Source organism: Oryctolagus cuniculus, chromosome 5, assembly GCF_964237555.1.
Source record: "Oryctolagus cuniculus chromosome 5, mOryCun1.1, whole genome shotgun sequence".
Classification (NCBI taxonomy): Eukaryota; Metazoa; Chordata; class Mammalia; order Lagomorpha; family Leporidae; genus Oryctolagus; species Oryctolagus cuniculus.
This window is the reverse complement of record NC_091436.1, coordinates 169,744,923-169,767,210: the sequence shown is the minus strand read 5'-3', so window position 1 is coordinate 169,767,210 and position 22,288 is coordinate 169,744,923. Positions and strand designations below refer to the sequence as shown.

Sequence of the window (22,288 nt, the reverse complement as noted above, 5' to 3'; positions counted from 1 at the left end):
AGTGTAGCTCAGCCTTGGGTCAGTTTAGTACACTCAGCCATAACCACTCCCAAATAACTGACAACGTTGAGTACAACTGGAGATGAGTAAGAGACTTTTAGTTCTATGGGATCCTAAAAGACAAATAAATAAAATAGTCACCAGAGGCTTTCTAGAAGTAGAGTTCTCTTTAAGAATGAAGCTGGATTAAAGGAAAGGCTGTTAGAAGAGCCCTGGGCATTAGTCCATGGGATCTAGCTGGGACTTGCTTTATTCCTGTCTTCTCCATCTTCCTGTGAAAGCATTCCCAACATGGAAAAGTCACCCAGTTCCAGGGTTCAGGTACCCCTCGGGGCGTGACTTTATGATGGAGGTTTAGCCTGGGCTGGGCAGAGGAGATTCTGTTATTGTCTCCCCTGACAGCTGCACGCCAGGGCCAACCTCCAGGGACTAGAAATGGTGGGATCAGAGGTGTGGATCTAACACTGTGAGGTAATCAGCTTCCTCACACGTTGCTTGATCACTAGCCACCAGTTGAGTTTGGATTTGACTCTAGGCTCCCAGTGTTGACAGACAGTCTTCTAGAACGAGATTTTACCTCCCAGACCACCTGGATCTCTGCTCCAGAGATACCAGCAAGGATCTTGATCCACAGGTCCCACGTAGCGAGGAACATTTAGGCTCCTCCTTTAAGAAGTGGAAAATGCCGAGGGTTCACGCCCTGTAAACTATTCACTTTTGGAAGATGTTTTTCACATGCTGCCTAATTGAAAAGACTGATGCAAAAATGATGGTAAACACGTCCAGGAACCTGAAAACCTCCCAAATACTGTTTCTCAGACCAAAAATGACTTAATCCATGTCTATTGGAAGTTGGCTAAAGCAGCCAACATTTCCAAGGAAGCGTCTGTCCTGCCATTTTGCCAGGCCCTTTACTCTGAAGGAGTCAGTTCCGAGCTTCACAAACACTCATCTCTCCCAGCAGCTACCATGTGGCCACAGGTGATGGGGAACGGCAACACCAGCTCCTTCGAAGGCTTCATCCTGGTGGGCTTCTCTGACCGGCCCCGCCTAGAGCTGACCCTCTTCCTAGTGGTCCTCACCTTCTACCTGCTGACCCTTCTGGGCAACGTGACCATCATCCTGCTTTCCGCCTTGGACTCCCGGCTGCACACGCCCATGTACTTCTTTCTGGCCAATCTCTCATTCCTGGACATGTGCTTCACCACAGGCTCCGTCCCTCAGATGCTCTACAACCTGTGGGGCCCCGACAAGACCATCAGCTACGTGGGCTGTGCCATCCAGCTCTACTTCGTGCTGGCCCTGGGCGGTGTGGAGTGTGTCCTGCTGGCTGTCATGGCCTATGACCGCTACGCTGCCGTCTGCAAGCCCCTGCACTATGCCGTCATCATGCACCCACGTCTCTGCGGGCAGCTGGCTTCCGTGGCCTGGTTGAGTGGCTTTGGCAACTCCCTCATCATGGCACCCCAGACACTGATGCTACCTCGCTGCGGGCACAGGCGTGTGGAGCACTTTCTCTGTGAGATGCCAGCACTAATTGGCATGGCCTGTGTGGATACAATGGCCCTTGAGGCACTGGCCTTCGCCTTGGCAATCTTCATCATCCTGGTGCCGCTCATCCTCATCCTCATCTCTTACAGTTACATTGCGCGAGCCGTGCTCAGGATCAAATCAGCCGCTGGGCGAAAGAAAGCCTTCAACACCTGTAGTTCCCACCTCATCGTTGTCTCTCTCTTCTACGGAACAATCATATACATGTACCTCCAACCAGCAAATACATATTCCCAGGACCAGGGCAAATTCCTCACGCTTTTCTACACGATCGTCACGCCCAGTGTTAACCCCCTGATTTATACACTGAGGAACAAAGATGTCAAAGAGGCCGTGAAGAAGGTGCTGGGGAAGGGGAGTGCAAAAGCCGAGTCGTGAGTGTCCAGGTGCGGGCCTGCCCTCGTCAGACCCAGCAGACGAAGGGATGTTCTGGCAGCGTGAGCCGGAGAGGCGCCAGGACAGATGTGGAATTCAGGGGTTTGGGCAGGTGAAGAAGACGCAATATTCCTGAGTGACAATCACTGCTGTTCTCTTAGGTCCCTCCAAGTCGAGCATTCTTGCCCTGTAGAGCTCCAATCCAGGCCAGAGCAGTGATCTAAGCTTTCAAAACACCAGCCATGAATGCGGACACCAGGTGTCATTGCTCCCCTGCCAAGTTCTGTCAGGATCCTTTGCACTTAGTATGTCCTCCATAAATGCACACACACACACACACACACACACGGAGATCTTAGAAGTAGTGCCAGAAAAGCACTTATTTTTTTCTAGAAAATCAGATGTCCCTTTATAGTGCCAAAAGCCTGAATGAGAGAAAAAATAACTTGCTCAGTTAACCAGCTCTAGCACCTCCCACTTCAGAAGTGGCTTGCAGATTCTGCAGATTTTTATCCCTTTCTTGTTTTGCTATTTGTATGTGCATTACTGTTTAATTAATATTTTAGAGTGGAAACAGGAGATCAAGAGACTGAGTAAAATTTCTACTGATACATGGATTTTGGAAGCTCCTATGGAGTTCCTGGCCATTTCTCTTCAAAATATGATTTTTTCTGTAGAATATTTGTTTTGCTGCTTTTTTCTCTAAACATTTTAGAACTGAGAATAGTGAATGTCATGGAAAGGTCAGGGAGACACATAATCATGACCTAATATCACCTTTCAATTACTCAATAAAAAAGCCGTTTAGAAAGTGTGGTTAGTTCACCCTCTTAGCTATCAAGTTGGATGAATCAAATGTATTCTAATTGTTCTACTGTTCCTGGGACTTGCAGAATACTGCAAATTAAACAATAAAACAGAAATATTCCATCCTTATTCTACACAGATTCTTCCTTTCACTAACCCATGACTCACATAAAAAATACAGACTGATCTTTACATTGAGAACATGAAGGCTTAGGCAGAAGTGATCATCAGAATTCCACCCACTGTGCACGACTGCAGGATGCATAATTGCATCCCGGGGAAACAAATGTCATGCGTATGCCTCTGTGTTGTGCTTCGCCCACTGTGATTTTAAATGAAGAGCTAAGTGAGGATAGCTCAACAAGTGTTCATTGGTCAGATGATCAGGTTATTTTTCCATTCTGTGTCCTGATGGGTGGTTAAAGGACTCTGAAGACAATTTCCACCTATTTGATATTTTTTCTTTCACATTTTCCCTCCTAATTCATTAATTAAACAAATACATACTGAGTGCCTACTGTGTCCTAGTTACTGGAACAGGATATACACAAGACAAATAGACACAAACCAGATCATCCCTGCAGTGAACTTGCTTTCCTGTGGACAAGAGAGATAATTGACTTTAAAAAAAAATCTTATTTCTGTAATATCTTTGTAAGTGTTTTTGAAGAGATGTGTGGTAGGAAAAACAGAAAGGCAGGGAGTCAGTAAGGACCCCTGGGAGATAAGGAAGCAAAGAGGGGTGGCGCCAGCAGAGGGAGGAGCGAGCACACAGTTCAGGTAGGGAGGAGGTGGAGGAGGAGGGAGGAATGAGAAACTGCCTGACATGCAAGACAGGGCTAGAGTGACAGATGTCGTGCTGTCGGTGCCACCAGCGAGCCACGGTGACTGCGGAGTGGCAGGCTGCAGCCTGGGTTGGAGTGTGTCTGAGAGAGCAGGCGAGAACCTGAAATGCAGTGAATGAAACTGAGCCTTCTCAGAGCAGGGACCCAGACGTGGGATGCGAGGGAGGCCCAGAGCTGGTGAGTTTCCAGTGGCCACGGCAGGCCCCAAACAGAGTCGGCAGCTGGGAAATGCATCTCTGTTCCCTGGTGGAGCAGGTGGCACATCTCAGTGTCCACGACGTCCACCGTCCGTGCCGCTTGAATGCATGCCCTCTTCTATGTTCTTAGAAGAACTTCTCTAAGATCCCATGGGGCTCCTCTTCCTGCAGAAGGGAGTTGTGGGACAAACTGTAGCTTCAGTCCTTGGAGCTGGGGTAGCAGCCACAGCTGCTGCTTCTCAGCCCTTCCCAGCTGTCTATTCCAGACGGCCCTCACCTTCAGCTGGTCTTGGTGACTCAGACTCATGCTGTCACTCAGAACTTGATTCCTGGTGGCATTCAACCTTCAGTCTCCAAGCCCTTTAAAACCGGTCTTGCCTCACTTAGAGACAAATTGGGGCTGGGATTTAGCAAGAGTTGCCTGAGTGGATCACTTGCATGTCAGAAGTATTACTTCCAACCCTCGCTGTGTTTCAGGGGCTGTGGCTCCCCAGGGCTCCTTACCCAGCCATCAGTATTCCCAGAACTTTGGGGATGAATGGACTGGCCTGGAAGGAGTCATCTCGAGGCTGGGGTGGGGGGGGTGAGCCACAGCATCCACTACAACAGGCCTGCAGATCAAGAGCAGCTGCTGCCTCTGGACCTGATGTCTGAGAAGGGATCCAAGACCTGGAGCACGAGGTCATGATCCGACAGACTTCTGGGGGTCTTGGAAGAAACTACGTCTATTCCTCAGATGAAAACACTGTAATCAACTGCAAAAACTGCTCCAATTCTGTACCCTTTCTGTGTTCGTCCCACTTACAATAGGACTTTGTAGTTCCTCCTATCAAAAGATAAAATCTATTTCCTGACTGCTTGAGTATGAGTTGCTCTTTTTTAAAAAATAAAAGATTTATTTATTTGAAAGGCAGACTTAGAGAGAGAGAGATCTCATTGTTTTAGACTGCTGTATAGTATTCTATAGAGTACATATCCCATAATTTCTTTATCCAGTTTACTGCTGATGGGCATTTAGGTTGATTCCAGGTCTTAGCTATTATGAATTGAGCTGCAATAAACATTAATGTGCAGACAGCTTTTTTGTTTACAAATTTAATTTCCTTTGGGTAAAGTCCAAGGAGTGGGATGGCTGGGTCGAACGGTAGGGTTATCTTCAGGTTTCTGAGGAATCTCCAGACTGACTTCCATAGTGGCTTAACCAGTTTGCATTCCCACCAACAGTGGGTTAGTGTCCCTTTTTCCCCACATCCTCTCCAGCATCTGTTGTTGGTAGATTTCTGAATATGAGCCATTCTCACCAGGGTGAGGAGAAACCTCATTGTGGTTTTGATTTGCATTTCCCTGATTGCTAGTGATCCTGAACATTTTTTCATGTGTCTGTTGGCCATTTGGATTTCCTCTTTCAAAAAATGTCTATTGAGGTCCTTGGCCCATCTCTTGAGTGGGTTGGTTGTTTTGATGCTGTGGAGTTTCTTGATTTCTTTGTAGATTCTCAACCCTTTATCTGTTGCATAGTTTGCAAATATTTTTTCCCATTCTGTCGGTTGCCTCTTCACTTTCCTGACTGTTTCTTTTGAAGTACAGAAACTTCTCAATTTGATGTGATCCCAAATGTTAATTTTGGCTTTGACTGCTTGTGTCTCCTGGGTCTTTTCCAAGAAGTCTTTGCCTGTGCCTATATCTTGCAGGGTTTCTCCAATGTTCTCTAATAATCTGATGGTATCAAGTCATAGATTTAGATCTTTAATCCATGTTGAGTGAATTTTTGTGTAAGGTGTAAGGAAGGGGTCTTGCTTCATGCTTCTGCATGTGGAAATCCAGTTTTCCCAGCACCATTTATTGAATAGACTGTCCTTGCTCCAGGAATTGGTTTTAGATCCTTGATCAAATGTAAGTTGGCTGTAGATGTTTGGGTTGATTTCTAGTGTTTCTATTCTGTTCCATTGGTCTATCCATCTGTTTCTGTACCAGTACCATTCTGTTTTGATAACAACTGCCCTGTAGTATATCCTGAAATCTGGTATTGTGATTTTTTGTTTTTGTTGTACAAGATTGCTTTAGCTATTTGAGGTCTCCTGTGTCTCCATATGAATTTCAGCATCATTTTTTCTAGATCTGAGAAGAATGTCTTTGGTATTTTGATTGGTATCGCATTGAATCTATAAATTGCTTTTGGGAGGATGGACATTTTGATGATGTTGATTCTTCCAATCCATGAGCATGGAAGATTTTTCCATTTTTTGGTATCCTCTTCTATTTCTTTCTTTAAGACTTTGTAATTCTCATTGTAGCTATCTTTAACGTCCTTGGTTAAGTTTATTCCAAGGTATTTGATTGTTTTTGTAGCTATTGTGAATGGGATTGATTTAAAAGTTCTTTCTCAGGCTGGTGCCGCAGCTCACTAGGCTAATCCTCCTCCTTGCGGCGCTGGCACACCGGGTTCTAGTCCCGGTCGGGGCGCCGGATTCTGTCCCGGTTGCCCCTCTTCCAGGCCAGCTCTCTGCTGTGGCCAGGGAGTGCAGTGGAGGATGGCCCAAGTGCTTGGCCCCTGCACCCCATGGGAGACCAGGAGGAGCACCTGGCTCCTGCCATCAGATCAGGGCGGCGCGCCGGCCGCAGCGCGCTGGCCGCGGCGGCCATTGGAGGGTGACTCAACGGCAAAGGAAGACCTTTCTCTCTGTCTCTCTCTCTCACTGTCCACTCTGCCTGTCCAAAAAAAAAAGTTCTTTCTCAGCCGTGGCATTGCCTGTGTATACAAAAGCTGTTGATTTTTGTGTATTGATTTTATATCCTGCTACTTTGCCAAACTCTTCGATGAGTTCCAATAGTCTCTTAGTAGAGTTCTTTGGATCCCCTAAATAAAGAATCATATCATCTGCAAAGAAGGATAGTTTGACTTCCTCCTTACCAATTTGTATGCCTTTGATTTCTTTTTCTTGCCTAATGGCTCTGGCTAAAACTTCCAGAACTATATTGAATAGCAGTGGTGAGAGTGGGCATCCCTGTCTGGTACCAGATCTCAGTGGAAATGCTTCTTAAAATAAATAAATAAATAATTTTTTTAAAAAAGCAGAAAATACAGAGTCTACCTATAAACTACTAGTATAAGTAAAGAAGTTCATCAAGGTTATTGGAAAAAAATCAATGTAAAAAATAAATTGTATTTATACTAGCATCAAACAAACAGTAAAATGAACCTGGGAGATGGTTTATAAAAGTTTTGTGGTAATAAAAATGACAGGTTTTACTACTGGAAATAGTCTTGAAAGAAAACCTCAAAATAAATAAATAAATAAATAAAACCCACAAAACTTTCCTCTTTGTACCAGAATGAATTTTTTTGTTAATTGCAACATCATGAAATTAAGTGAATCACTTTTTAATTTATTTTTGTTTAAAAATACTTTATTATCATGTAGTACTGTATACCATTTTTTATGAAAATATTTATTTATTCATTTATATGAAAGCAGCAGAGAAAGGGAGAAAGGTGGGGAGGGAGAGGTCTCCTATCCACTGATTCACTCCTCTAATGGGTGCAACAGCCAGGACTGGTTCAAGCTGAAGCCAGGAGTGAAGAACCTTTCACACGGGCAGCAGGGGCCCAAACAATCAGGCCATCTTCTGCTGCCTTCCCAGGCGTATGAGCAGGAAGCTGTATCAGAAACGGAGCAGCCAGAGCTCCAGTCGGCACTCCAATATGGGACGCCAGCGTCAGAAGCATCAGCTTAACCTACAGCACCACAATGTTGGCCCCACTACTGTACATCTTAATGGGGCACCATGCAATACTTCAACACACACACACACACACACACAGTATAAACTGACTATTGTTGCCTTTGGTTAAGGCACCATCCATACCAAATGATCTGACTATTCACTGTCTCAAAATCATGGCTCTTACAGGTTCCAGTATGGAGAATTCCTTACAATGTAGAAGAAGTTCAGCTTGCCCTCACTGTACTTCTTTAGACATGGGCAACCACCTCCAGTCTTTCTTGTTGTTACAGAATTTCTGTTACACATAATACAACCAGTTCACCTGCCTTATAACTACGGATCTTGCCCCTCCTTTTCAGCAAATTTCTCAAAAATCCCAGAATTTGATATAAAATACAGATTTTCTTACTCATTACATTTTCCTGTCCACAGAGCATTCATCATTACACACAACAAAGGGCTTTCCACGCACACATGTCTGCTGATCATCCAGTGGAGAGAAATGCAGGTATCAGAAAGAGATAAGCACTGCTAAGCCCGCAAAACATCCCCACATTCCTGTGCCCTCACAAACTGGAATACTTTTCCCAAGGTTCTCAATATCATGCTTTCCTGTGCGTTGGTGTTTAGCCTTCCCTTTGGAATCCTCACTTTTCAGGAGACCTGGCCAGATCCAGCCCTGAGTCCCACATACATTTAATACGCTGAGATAGACACCAAGAATACATTTATGGCCAGGCCAAAGTCCTGCCAGACCGTGCAGACTAATTCCTGGGGCAGCGAATTAGATTCATATGGGTCATGATATCAGGTCCAATAGATATCTGAGTTCCTGAGACTCTACATGTTGCACGTAACCATTTCCCAGATGTCCCCATCGTAAAAGGGGAAACGGGAATTATAAAACAGGTTTGGGTATCCCACTTTCAACCAGTCCTTGCCTTCCATATGCCATGATCTCAGCATCATCAACTCAAACAGCCATGAATAGTAGCCCCAAACTCTCCCTTAATGCTATTTTTTGGACTCCACACCCACCAGGGAGTGAGTGAGGTGGTTTTTTTTGTTTGTTTGTTTTTAGATTTTATTTATTTTGAGAGGTAGAGTTACAGACAGAGGGAGAAACAGAAAAGGTCTTCCATCTGCTGATTCACTTCCCAGATGGCCACAATGGCTGTGCTGATCTGAATGAAACCAGGAGCCAGGAGCTTCTTCCCGTGTGTGCAGGAGCCCAGGGACTTGGGCCATCTTCCACTGCTGTCCCAGGCCATGGCAGAGAGCTGGATTGGAAAAGCAGCAGCAGGATTAGAACCAGTGTCCATATGGGATGCTGGCACCACAGGCAGAGGATTAACCTACTGCGCCACAGTGCCAGCCCCCGGAAAGTGGGTTTTGAGCCTGCCAATTTCTAGTCTCCCAGACATTTAACACGTGGTACTCCTTAATGGACTGTTACAAGTTTGTCTCTCTATGTTCAATCACTCTCAAGTAAGAATTTTGTTCTAAGATCTAACCCTGACACATCCAACAAAAATATCACTGTGGCCAGGCCTGTTCTATTCTGAGGTGAGGGGAGATAGTTGATTATATGATCAGGAGTTAATAAGCCAAAGTGTCCTGTCCCAGCAGAGCAAGCCCTGCAAAGGGAGAGAGCTATGCAGGAAGCAGAGCAAGTAGTCTGGAAATTGATGTCCAGGAGGGCAGCTGGGTTTGGCAAGAATTTTCCTCAAACATCCATCAAGGAGGAGAAATAAACTTAAGTAAAGTTCTGGTTTTCTTAGTATGTCTCTGATTTCCTAACAAATTCTGTCAGTTTAAGAAAGCATCACCGGGCTGGCGCTGTGGTGTAGCAGGTAAAAGCCAAAACTGCCTGCAATGCCAGCATCCCACATGGTGCCAGTTCTAGTCCTGGCTGCTCCTCTCCAGCTCTCTGCTATGGCCTGGGAAAGCAGTAGAAGATGGTCCAAGTCCTTGGGCCCCTGCACCCGCGTGGGAGACCTGGAAGAAGCTCCTGGCTCCTGACTTCAGATCAGATCAGCTCTGGCTGTTGCGGCCATGTGGGGAGTGAGAAAGCATCACCTCTCTCAACCTCCTGTTCCACATCAACAAAATGAAAATAAACGTGTGGCTATTTTACAAGGCATTTGGAGGAAAGAGAACACTTCTATGTTATTATTATAATTATTATAATATTTTATATTTTAATTATTCTATGATAGTATTATTACTATTGTCAAACATTGGAAATTCTCTCCAATTTCCAGACCCTTAATAACTGGACATTATTTATTAATTTTTCTCTTCCAGTACTACTGAAATGTTTTAGTTCACTTACCTTGGTTCATTCTGCAAACTAACTCATTGCTTTTACGTATATTTGCTTACTTGTTAGCCCTCTACTTTTGAAAAAATACTATTTTCTTTATTTAAAGTACCTGACTATATGAAATTCAAAGCATTACTGGCTTTTCAGAAATAAATAGAAGAGTCAGTCTCAAAAACAACCACTTATATCCACTAACCTGGCTATGCCATTCATGGATATCTGTCCTGTGGAATGAAATTACCAGCACACAAAGGCAACAGAGCAAGAATTTGCATGGTAGCAATGCTGTCGTGGCCAAAGATTGAGGGAAAAACTGACTTTCTCAATAGATCAACCAATTAATAGTTAGTCTAAGCCAGAAACACTGGTCTCTGATATTACTGTGTGAGAAAATAAAAAGGCAAGGAGAAATAAGCAAGACCTTAATTGGATCAGACAACGACTAAAATGCTCTGTGTGCCTTTATGAGATTACGTAAGCGTGAATTAGTATGGAGGCTGCACGGCAGAGACTGATGCTCTGGGAGGAGAAGGCCAGGACTTACTTCTGAGGTGAGAGTGGAGAGCAGTCGAGGAAGAAGGATCTCCCTTTTATTCCAGGGCGGGGGAGGGGAGGATCCTACAAGACTAAGATGTTTCTCTCCGTCTTCGGCCTCTGCACACATTGCCACAGCAGAAACTCTGTTCCTTTCTTAATGTGCTGGCAATTTCATTCCACAGGACACATTTCCAGGAACGGCATTGCCAGGTTGTGGATAAAGTGCTTTTCAAGGTTAACTGTTGTATTTCAGTTCTAAAAGGCCAGTGACACTCTGAATTTCCACCTGTCATTGAGGGGCACAGATTTTCCCTTGTAACATCAGGCACAGCAGTTACTGCTGGCTTCTATCCTCTTTGAATCTTGTAAGAGGCTTCTCACCATTCCTTCAGTGTGTTTCCCTGGACATTGGGCAATTTTAAATCTTCTCATATAGATTGGCTATTCTGAGTTTTATATTAATATTATTTGGCATTTTTTCTATTGTATTATTTGTAGTCTTTTCTTGGATTTTGCAAAAACTTTGTACGTAGTAGAAATTAAACTTTTTTACAATTAGAAAAGTAGATATGGGGGCTGGTGCTGTGGCACAGTAAGTTAAAGTCTCAGCCTGCAGCGCTGGCATGCCATATGGGTGCCGGTTCAAGTCCCAGCTGCTGTACTTCTGATCCAGCTCCCTATTAGTGTGCCTGGGAAAGCAGTGGAGGATGGCCCAAGTCCTTGGGGCCCTGCACCCACGTGAGAGACCAAGAAGAAGCTTCTGACTCCTGGCTTTGGATCAGATCAGCTCTGGCTGTTGTGGCCATTTGGGGAGTGAACCTGCAGATGGAAGACCTGTCTGTGTGTGTCTCTAACTCCCTCTATAACTCTGTCTTTCAAATAAATAAAATAAATTTTTAAAAAAGAAAGCTAGATATGGTACTACATATTATAACACATAAAAATATAAAATGGATAGAAGAAACTACAGAAAAAACATCTAGGGAACTACATTGTAATGATGGAAAGCTTCTTAACTAAGCCTAGAAATACAAACTATATGAAAGAAAAAATGATTTAGCTACATGAGATGACTTCAGAAAGATGTACAAATGGAATTACAAGATAAGTTTACTTGGGCACATACAAAAACCTGAAAACCATGCTTAATTCTTTTTTTTCTAATACACATTTCCCATGAACCTTTTGAAACCCCTTTGCATAGTAAGTAGAATTGCTTTATGTAAACCAAGGCAATAAAACTATGTCTCTAGCAAATGAAATCGAAGTCTGTCATACTGGATGTTGGCTTCGGACAGGAGATCAGAGCGAATGAAGTTTCCTGAAGCTCCGCGGAACTCAGCCAACTTACAAAAGGACGTGATTCTGAGATGGCTAGCACGGAAGTCTAACTAGGCGATACCTTCAGTCCCCCGTGTCATTGCCTTTTGTCTTGGAAAAGGCTGAAGAGACCGTCCCCAGAGTATCCTGGCGAAATCTGAGTAAAAATGCAATCTGGTCTCACAGATCGCCTCCTTCCCGTCCCCTTAGATACCAGGGTCAATTACTACAAACCACATGGGGAGGGCTCCTTTCTCCTATAAGCCAGAGCAGATGTCAATGTTAATAGACAGAGTTCCCTTTCCTTCTCGTTAATTCTGGTGAGGAGAATTCTGGAAACAGCAGCAAGTGCCGTCCCACTCTACAACGGAATGCCAGGAAAACACCCTCTGGTCTGGACTTCATCCCCATTGTTTTCTGAGTGAATCGGAATGGAGAGCACATAGCTGCCACTAAGGAGCCACAGACTTCACCGTATCCACGGAACAGCTGAGGAGCAAGTGAAGGGCTTGTTGACTGTGTGCTTCACACAGTCCTGGATTCAGATCTCCGTGGACAGACACACACGGCATCCTATCACAGTGCTTACAATGGAGGTATGTAGGCTCTCCGAAAATCAGCAGGCGAAACGTACCAAGATGTGAGTGTTTCAAGTACTCATCTATTGACCATTATCATTTCCTTCTTTCTTTAAAAAAAAAAAAAAAGATTTATTTGAAAGGCTGAATTACAGGGGGTGGGGGTAGACCTTCCATCTGTGGTTCACTTCCCAAACGCTGCAACAGCTGGGGCTAGGGCAGGCCAAAAGCCAGGAGCTTGGAACTGCACCCAGATCTGCCATGTGGGTGGCAGGGAGGGGCCCAAGCACTTGGGCCACCTTCCTATCTTCCCACATGCATTAGCAGGGGCTGGATCAGAAGTGGAGCAGACAGGACTTGAACCCACTGTGCCACAATGCCAGCCCCTATCATTTGTTTTTCACTTAGAAAAACCTGACTCTGCCTCAGTTTTTGATTTCATGTAATGGTCTTATAGCTGCATTTTGTACTTGCAATCTCTACAGGAAATTAAAACGTTAGAACAGAGCAGGTCAGGGCTGTCAACTGCCATTTGCTGTGCACTAGTCTATCTGAAAATAATCTCTCTGAACTTCTGAATTCATATTTCCACCTGAAAAGTTAATTTTTCATGGGATGAAAAATATACATTGACAAACTTTCACCTTATTTTAAGCCAAATTGCAGGTGGTATGAATAAATTACTCCTATTAGTTATTCTCAGAAAGCAGTCCAACAACGTGTTCAAAAACTTTTTCCATAAAACTTAGAAGCAGTTTTCTTAAAAGAGTAACATAAAGTTTTATTTTAGAAACATCAATAATTACAATATGTTAAATATTACAGCAAGTGAGAATATATAACTATGATGAAAATGTTTATATCAAGGTATAATTGCACAAAAAGTTACCCAATTTTTAAAAATTCATTTGTAGGCCGGCGCCACGGCTCACTAGGCTAATCCTCCGCCTTGCGGCGCCGGCATACTGGGTTCTAGTCCCGGTCAGGGCGCCGGATTCTGTCCCGGTTGCTTCTCTTCCAGGCCAGCTCTCTGCTGTGGCCAGGGAGTGCAGTGGAGGATGGCCCAAGTACTTGGGCCCTGCACCCCATGGGAGACCAGGAGAAGTACCTGGCTCCTGCCATCGGATCAGCGCGGTGTGCCGGCCACAGCGCACCGGCCGTGGCGGCCGTTGGAGGGTGAACCAACGGCAAAGGAAGACCTTTCTGTCTGTGTCTCTCTCACACTGTCCACTCTGCCTGCCAAAAAAAAAAAAAAAAATTCATTTGTAGACACAGAAGCAACATTTCTGAAAATCATTACAAGTTACAAAGGATTGCTCCCCCAAATTTCCCAAAGCTAGCTCAATTGTTTGCTTCCCCCATTTGTCTGTTTTTCCAGTTCCATTCAGAATCAGGAAGGATCAGTCCATGAACAACAGTCTGAAGTAACTAATGCTCATGCTGAGTCGAAGACAAACTCCAGGGCAGGAAAAGGTGATTTTGCAGGTCACTGAGGGACTTGCCCAGCAGAGGGATGACGGGGCCACGGCTCAGGCTTTGCACTCAGCCCAGGGCTCTCTCCACACTAACTGCTCAAGAAGACGTTACCAGCCAGCGCCGAGGCTCACTAGGCTAATCCTCCACCTGCGGCGCTGGCATCCCGGGTTCTAGCCCCGGTCAGGGCGCCGGATTCTGTCCCGGTTGCTCCTCTTCCAGTCCAGCTCTCTACTGTGGCTCTACTGCTTGTCAAAAAAACAAAATGAAGAAGTTACCGTTGGGTGAACCTTTGTCTTTCTGCATCTCAGCCTGGATGCAGCTGAGCTGACAGACGTAAGGCCGCCTGTACACAGTCCCGCAAGTGTTCGTGTTTAGGCAATGGAAGCTGACGCATCCTGAGCTTCCCTCTCCGTGGCTGCGTGCCAGTGCCCTCACTTTTCCTTTCCTGCTGTTGCAACACAGCTGCTGTGCTTCCGGTCTGACCCCATTGCCTCACCGCATGTCAGAACAGGGTGCACACCCCTCTGAGGTCTCAGCCACAGCGGGAACCCTTGGCACCGGAGTCGTCAGGCAAATAGCTGGGGAGCCTAGGATTCCAAAGATGTGAGTGCCCAGGTTTAGTTCCCTTACTAACAAGCCTTTCCAACCTAACAGTGATGAGAACAGGCAGATTTACTTGGGCTTTTATTACAGAGGGATATTTTAACTTATACATTAAAAAGTCTGCTTTTTAGAATGAGTTGAGGTTACTGGGTGTATGAAAGATGGGAAAATTTGACCAAAAGCGAATGAAGCAGAGCAGGGGGATCCAGTGCACCTGCTTGTCCTCCAGGGCTGCCCTCCGGCCTGTCACTGTGACATCTTCCCACGCTCTCTGATTCTCCCCACTTCTTCACACGCCACTGCTGTGGATGATCACAGTGACACTACACACCGACCAGTGCACAGTACTGGTAGTGACGGAGCCTAGATGAGAAACGGTGAAGTTGGGGAAGTCAGCTGAATTCTCTGTTCTGTAATCCACATCAGCGAGGGCCCCTTAGAGAGTCTAGGGAAGAAGTGCGAGATCGAGGGCAGGGGCCCAGCGAGAAGAAAAAGCCATGCAATGTCCTCAGTGGTGTGACATCCTTCAACCAGTGACAAGGTCAGGAAACTGCAGTGGTGGTGAGAGAGGCCTGTGGCCCGCTCTGCAAACATCCTCAAGGACAGACACTGCATCAGTGATTGCATCGGGACAGCAGGAGCGAACCAGCAGGACCGAGGGAGCTGCGGGCCTCTGGGCTTGCGGGCCTTCTCCGGCACTTGAGTAACTCAAGCAAACTGTGACGCTGTGGAATCTCTGACTTTGCCATGTCTTTGTTTCATTTTTCAGAACTCCTGTCATCTGCAGGAACATCTTTTTTGTCTGCCAATAACATGCCTGATGCCCCCGTACGCCAGCCTGCAGAAAATATTGGTGTAGATTAATTCAGACTGTTTCAAGGGTCCATTGGGAGAGAAAAGGCTAAACTTATACAAACTTTGCTTTGATGGAGTATTAAAGTTTAAAGCAATGCTGGTCTTTATAGCAAAATGCAGAGTATGAGTGCTTATGCAGGCCACTGAAAATTACTCTATATCACACAATATTACTGCATTTTAAGAGCCCTGCATTCCTATTCCTAGAAGTAATCATTTTTACACTTCTGCATACTTCCCAATAACTTTACACGTGTGTAGATACTGACGTGTAGTATATACCCTTCTGTAAACACACGGGAGCATGCTAAATGCATGTTCAGGAAATTGGTGTTTTTGCTTGAATTTGGTGTTTTTCCTGAGTATTTCTACACATTACTATGTATATTTGATTTCATATCTATATCATATACCTTATTTTATCAACAGTTATATAACAGTGGGATATTTTTGAGACACTAATAAAATGTTCCTTGTCACTCTACACTGAGTGTTGTAGAACAAGCAAGCAAAATATGAAATATATTGAATAATAATTTTAAAAAGTATGTTATCATTAAATCCATATTTTTCCCCAACAGAATGGCAGAGGGTAGTGTTGGTAATGCAGAGGCCTTCGGGATGGATAAACGTTCAGCTGATGGCTCTGACTTAGTAGTTCCTTCACAAATGCAGGGGTCTAGAAGCATCTGCCCCAAAGATTTCAGAGTTCCTGCTGAGTGCGAGTCTTTGGTTCACACGGCCGGGCAGCACCAGGCCACAGTCACCCTTCACGTCAGACACGCACTGTGACCTCGGCTGTGGGAGCTGTGGAGGACAGAGGAGGCTGCATGTGCAGCTCACAGGCTGGGAGCCCCAGGACATGCGGAGCTAGAAATCACAAAGGAGCAGTTTCTCTCTGAGCAGCTGAGGCTGTGGGTGGCTTTGGTTCCTTCTGTCTTCATGTCACACCGTAGACTAGAAAGGCGTTCTTTAGGCACCCTGTCAGTGAGGAGCCTGAAGCTCACAGCGAATCACAAACATCCAGGGTGATACCAATAGTGACACGGATAGTGGGGGCTGGACCCAGTTTGCCTGGCTCCAAATTCCATGCTAATGAGATCTTTTCATTCTGATTCTGTGAGGTCCCAAAAGGCAAAAAACCCTTTTTTTTTTTGAGTCCCTCCGATAGCTTGCTGGAAGCTGTCTGCTGCGTGCTGGTGGTCCTGTAAACAACACTGTTCCAGATGACAGGCAGGCTCCTTGACACTGAGAAACCAGAATGAAAACTGTGGCAGTGGTCAGGACGGACTCTGACCCAGAGCCGTTCAAGTGGAAAGCCAGCAAAGGTTAGCCGAAGGACAAAATGCTAAAGGTCAAGTTTTCTTTCTCAATTTTGCATTTCACATTTTAAGAGGTGATTCACATATAGGAAGATTAAATTTTAGAAACAGGTCATTATGATCATTTTCAATGGCCTAATTTTCATGTCTTCAGCAATACTAGTTCTGCAAATGTTTCCATTGTGCAGTAAAATGCTTACACGTTGTGGAAAGAGTTAATACACAGGTACTAATGGACTTCCTGAACCTTCCTGTTTCAGAAGAGGGAGATTGGAAACACCGATCATGAATTGGGGAAACGATAGCGCCCCCCAAGAGTTCGTTCTGTTGGGTTTCTCAGATCGGCCGTGGCTGGAGTTCCCGCTCTTTGTGGTCTTCCTGGTCTCCTACATCTTGACCATCTTTGGCAACGTGACCATCATTCTGGTCTCCCGCCTGGACTCCAAACTCCACACCCCCATGTACTTCTTCCTCACCAACCTGTCACTCCTGGACCTCTGCTACACCACAAGCACTGTCCCGCAGATGCTGGTAAATTTACGCAGCACCAGGAAGACAATTAGTTACGGCGGCTGCGTGGCCCAGCTCTTCATGTTTTTGGCCTTGGGAGCCACTGAGTGTGTTCTCCTGGCAGTCATGTCCTTCGACAGGTTTGTGGCCATTTGCCGGCCTCTCCATTACTCAGTCATCATGCACCAGAGGCTCTGCCTGCAGCTGGCAGCTGCATCCTGGACCGTTGGCTTCGTCAATGCGGTGTGGTTGTCTGCCCTGACTCTCTCGCTGCCACTCTGCGGCCCCTATGTGATAGATCACTTTCTCTGCAAAGTCCCTGCGCTGCTCAGGTTGTCCTGTGTTGACACAACCACAAATGAGGCGGAACTGTTCCTGGTCAGTGTGTTCTTCCATCTGCTACCCCTGACACTCATCCTTACATCATATGCCTTTATTGCCCAAGCCATCCTGAGAATCCAATCTGCTGAAGGTCAACAAAGAGCATTTGGGACCTGTGGCTCCCACCTCATTGTGGTGTCACTGTTTTATGGCACAGCCATCTCCATGTACCTACAGCCACCTTCACCCAACTCCAAGGACCGGGGAAAGATGGTTTCCCTCTTTTATGGAATCATTGCGCCCATGCTGAACCCCCTGATATATACACTTAGGAACAAAGAGGTAAAGGAAGCCATACGAAGGCTGGCTACTAGAGTCTTCATCACGAAATAAGGAAACGTGCACGTGAGAGGATGTAAGGTCTTGCAGGGCCCCCACCCCTCGCTGTCTGTGTCCTGACCTAAACCACAAGAGGTTTGGCAGCTCTGGGGCCCACCAGTTGGGGGTTCTTCCCAGCAGGAATGAGTGCAAGCCAGGACTTGGTCATCCTCAGGCACTGATATGGAGGTTTAGTTTGTTGCTGAAAACAGTGAGAAACTGTCCTGGCTCTGAGCCAAAATTCCTTAAACCTGCGTGTGGTCTCCGTACCTGACCCTTCCCTGCAGACACACCCAGAGAGAACACCTTTCTCCCGCCTGCTCTGTAAGTTCCTCTAACAAAAGCTTTGGATCAGTCATCTTGGCGGTCACTTCTTTCTTTGGGATCCCAACTGGCTCGATCCTGTGGAATATCCCTGCATCTGCTTTTGGGGCAAACTCAGTTGCTGTTTGGGCTGCCAGGACCAAGCAGCTGGTGTAGTCAGCAGGATCCAAAAACCAAAAGTAAAAAAAAAAAAATTATAGGTAACTGATGTTATGACTCCCCAGGGGTCTACAATAAAATCGTGGTTTGGATTTGGGGTCTTGGTAGAAACCTCTACTGGTCAGCCTTTTAGAGATTGCGATTTTATTTATTTTCAGTTTGTTCACTTATTTTTTTTTTTTTTTGAAATGCAGAGCAGAGCAACAGAGAGAGAGAGAGAGAGAGAGAGTTGTAGATAAATAGATACTGCTAAACTGTTTTCCAAAAAAGCTACACCTTTTTGCATTCTCACTGCCTCCTTGAGAACACTTGGCAATGCCTGTCTTTATCACAGCCGTTCTGTTGGGTTCGAAGTGGTATCTCCTGGTTTTGCTTTCACTTCTAGAATGATTCATGATGTTGAACATTTTTTGCATGTTTATTGGCCATTTCTGTATCTTCCTTGGACAAATATATATTCAAATCATTTGCTCATTTTTTTTTTTTTAACAGGCAGAGTGGACAGTGAGAGAGAGAGACAGAGAGAAAGGTCTTCCTTTGCTGTTGGTTCACCCTCCAATGGCCGCCGCGGCTGGCGCACCGCGCTGATCCGATGGCAGGAGCCAGGTGCTTCTCCTGGTCTCCCATGGGGTGCAGGGCCCAAGCACCTGGGCCATCCTCCACTGCACTCCCTGGCCACAGCAGAGAGCTGGCCTGGAAGAGGGGCAACCAGGACAGAATCCGGCGCCCCAACCGGGACTAGAACCCAGTGTGCCGGCGCCGCTAGGTGGAGGATTAGCCTAGTGAGCCACGGCGCTGGCTCATTTGCTCATTTTTAAAACTTGGTTTGTATTTTTATTGAATTGTAGGAATTCTTTACACATTTGGATACAAGTCTCTTGTTGGATAGGTGATTTGCAAAGACATTCCCCCTTCCATACTTTCGATTTCTTGATGAAATTTCCTTTGAAGCACCAAAGTCCTCGATTTTGATTAAGTCGTTTTATCTATTTTTTCTTTTGTTATGTGTGCTGTTATAAGAGCTGTTTGTGAAAAAGCTACCATGTACTCTAAAGCTATGAAGATACACATGGATTTTCCTGTAGCGTCCTAAACTTTCAGCTTTTACAGTTAGGTCTCTGACCCGTTTTGATAACTTGACATGGTACACATAAATGCTATGTTGCTGTGACAGACTGGGAAGCGTAAAAGATACATGTTGTGTAGAGTGTGACGAAGGAGACCTACATGACTCTTATAGATGCAGATCTCCACTATCCTGGAAAACACCATTATTTCCCCATTGAATTATCCTGGCACCTTTGTCAAAAATGAACTGATCATAAATCTAAGAGGGCACTTCCAGACTCTTGGGTCTACTTCACTGATGCATGTTTTTACTTTATGAGTGTAGCACGCTGTCTATAACTGTGGCTCTGTACAGTTGGAGATTAGCAAGTGTGAGTCTTTAATCTTTGTTAACCCTCTGCATCCTTTGCATGTACATATGACTTTTAGGATCAATTTGTCAACTTCTGTAACTTAAAAAAAGCTACTATAATTAAAAAAAAAAAAAGCCAGGGATGATTTTATGAGGGATTGCGCTGGGTCTGTAACCAGGGTGTGGAGTTTTGTCAACATGATGATCGCAAGTATTCTCAGTAGTGAGTGGGAGAGGTCTTTCCCTAGTTACAACTCTCATTTCTTCCAGCACTGTTTTATAGTAATGTGCTTCATTTAACCGAGCTCAGGTCAAACTTCTCCACTGGTTTCAAGACTGCCAGACTTGGCTCTGATGCAGCTAAGCTTGGAATCCCTAAATCTCAGTGTCACACACTCCACGGTCTGGCCAGGAATAAGTTGTTTCTCTTGGATAGACTATTTCAGTCTGTTTTGTGGCTTTTACTTATTTAAGGAGTTCTGAAATGCTTGAATTTAGTTGCTTTCCTCAAAATGTGTCATGGTTGAGTGGAAGAGCTAGTTTACTGTTTCTCACTTTGCCATTCCAGAAGTCAGTCAACTTCATTTTCTTAACAGTGTCTTGAAGAATAATCATTTGCCAATTGTTGCCTTTTGACTGGTAGGCTTAATCCATTTACATATAATAACATTTATATCCTCCATTTTGCAATTTCTTAACAAATAAAGACAAAGCAAGAAAACTCAAGTAAGAGAAGTTCAACAGGACACACTGGGAGATTCAACCTCTGCTTTACAACTGGGGCTCCAGTGGGTGACAAAATCTCACTGAAAAGCTACGCAGGGGCTGGCCTGTTGCACAGCGTGTTAAAGCTGGTTCGAGTCCTGGCTGCTCCACTTCCAATCCAGCTCTCTGCTGTGGCCTGGGAAAGCAGTGGAAGATGGCCCAAGTCCTTGGGCCCCTGCACCCTTGTGGGAGACCTGGAGGAGGCTCCTGGCTCCTGGCTTCAGATCAGTACAGCTCTGGCAGTTGTGGCCATCTGGGAAGTGAACCAGTGGATGGAAGACCTCTCCCTCTCTCTCCCTCTCTCTCTATCTCTCTCTTTTTCTCTGTAACTCTGCCTCTCAAATACAAAATAAATCTTTTAAGAAAAACTGATAGAATTGAAAAGAGACAGGCAAATCCAAAATTAGGGTTGGAGACTTGAACACTGCACTCTCAGTAGCCAGCAGCACCATTGGAAACACAGTAGAAACGCAGACGAGCTCATCCACACAACCACCGACAGCAACGAACACCCATGGGGCTCTCCAGCCAAGCACAGGAGGATCCGCGTTCTGCTCTGGTACCCACGGAACGCTGACCACGTGTCCCAGTCAGGTCCAGCAGCTGTAAGAACATACCATGAACTGGGTGGCTAACCCACACAGCAGCTTACTTCTCACAGCTCTGGAGGGTGAGAAGCTCAGGACGAAGGTGTTTGTAGATGCAGGGTCTGGTGACAGCGTATGTCCTGCTTCCATGATAGTGCCATCCGCTGTGTTCACATGTGGTAGAGGGGATAAACAAGTTTCCGTGGTCCTTTGTTACGAGGGCACAAAAATCCCGTTCAGAAGGGTCTCACCCAGGCCGGCGCCGCGGCTCACAAGGCTAATCCTCCACCTTGCGGTGCTGGCACACCGGGTTCTAGTCCAGGTCGCGGCGCCGGATTCTGCCCCGGTTGCCCCTCTTCCAGGCCAGCTCTCTGCTGTGGCACTCCCTGGCCTAAGTGCTTGGGCCCTGCACCCCATGGGAGACCAGGAGAAGCACCTGGCTCCTGGCTTCGGATCAGCGCGGTGCGCCGGCTGCGGCGGCCATTGGAGGGTGAACCAATGGCAAAGGAAGACCTTTCTCTCTGTCTCTCTCTCTTACTGTCCACTCTGCCTGTCAAAAAAAAGGAAAAAAATAAGGGTCCCACCCTCATAATCTCATCACCTTCCCCGAGCCCCCCCCACCCGAGGGAAGGTGGGATCTTATGGAGGTTAGGATTTGTGTTAAAAAAGCTAAAATAAGTGAGATAGGGGCAGGTGCTGTAGCGTAGCAAGTAAAGCCGCTGCCTACAGTACCAGCATCCCATATGGGCTCCAGTTCGAGTCCCGGCTGCTCCCCTCCCAATCCAGCTCTATGGCCTGAGAAAGCAGTAGAAGATGGCCCAAGTCCTAGGGCCCCTGCATCCATGCTTCGGATCAGCGCAGCTCCATCTGTTGCGGCCAACTGGGGAGTGAACCAGAAGATAGAAGACCTCTCTCTCTGCCCTTCTCTCTTGCTGTGTAACCCTGTCTTTCAAATAAATAAATCTTTAAAAAGAAGAAGTGAGATAAGCAAAGAGGTTCTGTTTCCACATCTGGTTTGGCCTTTGTCTGTTTATGTCTCACATTTAGACCCCGAAGCCTCTGTATGGTGCAGTGATCCCAAAATGAAGAACGCATAATTGGGCGAAGGAACCAAGAGAAGAAGGAGGCATGGCTTCACTTCTCACTTTCAATGAAACACCGGCAGATTGAAACAGTGGCAGATTCTGTGCCACTCAGCACTGCAACCTTGGACTTCGCAGGGCTGGAGGTGCCGATCCTGTCACGGGGAATATTCTCGCCACGGGACATGGAAAGGGTTGCATGGAACCACAAATCCAAGCTGTGA

The 22,288-nt window shown here is 45.8% G+C and overlaps 2 protein-coding genes across 2 annotated transcripts; both read left to right on the top strand.

The window, feature by feature from the left end:
- The first annotated feature begins 969 nt into the window (after positions 1–969).
- LOC100353380 (putative olfactory receptor 2W6) lies at positions 970–1,938 on the top strand. Its single transcript, XM_002721641.3, has one exon. The coding sequence runs from the start codon at positions 970–972 to the stop codon at positions 1,927–1,929; it is 960 nt and encodes a 319-aa protein (XP_002721687.1). The 3' UTR covers positions 1,930–1,938.
- Positions 1,939–16,803: 14,865 nt separating this feature from the next.
- Positions 16,804–17,880, top strand: LOC100348032 (olfactory receptor 2B6). The gene has a single exon (XM_070074887.1). It carries the CDS (start codon positions 16,804–16,806, stop codon positions 17,740–17,742), a length of 939 nt encoding a protein of 312 aa, XP_069930988.1. The 3' UTR covers positions 17,743–17,880.
- Positions 17,881–22,288: the final 4,408 nt, after the last annotated feature.

Excerpts from the sequence above, each read along its gene's own strand:
- LOC100353380 (XM_002721641.3), top strand. The coding sequence starts at position 970 with ATGTGGCCACAGGTGATGGGGAACGGCAACACCAGCTCCTTCGAAGGC.
- LOC100348032 (XM_070074887.1), top strand. The coding sequence starts at position 16,804 with ATGAATTGGGGAAACGATAGCGCCCCCCAAGAGTTCGTTCTGTTGGGT.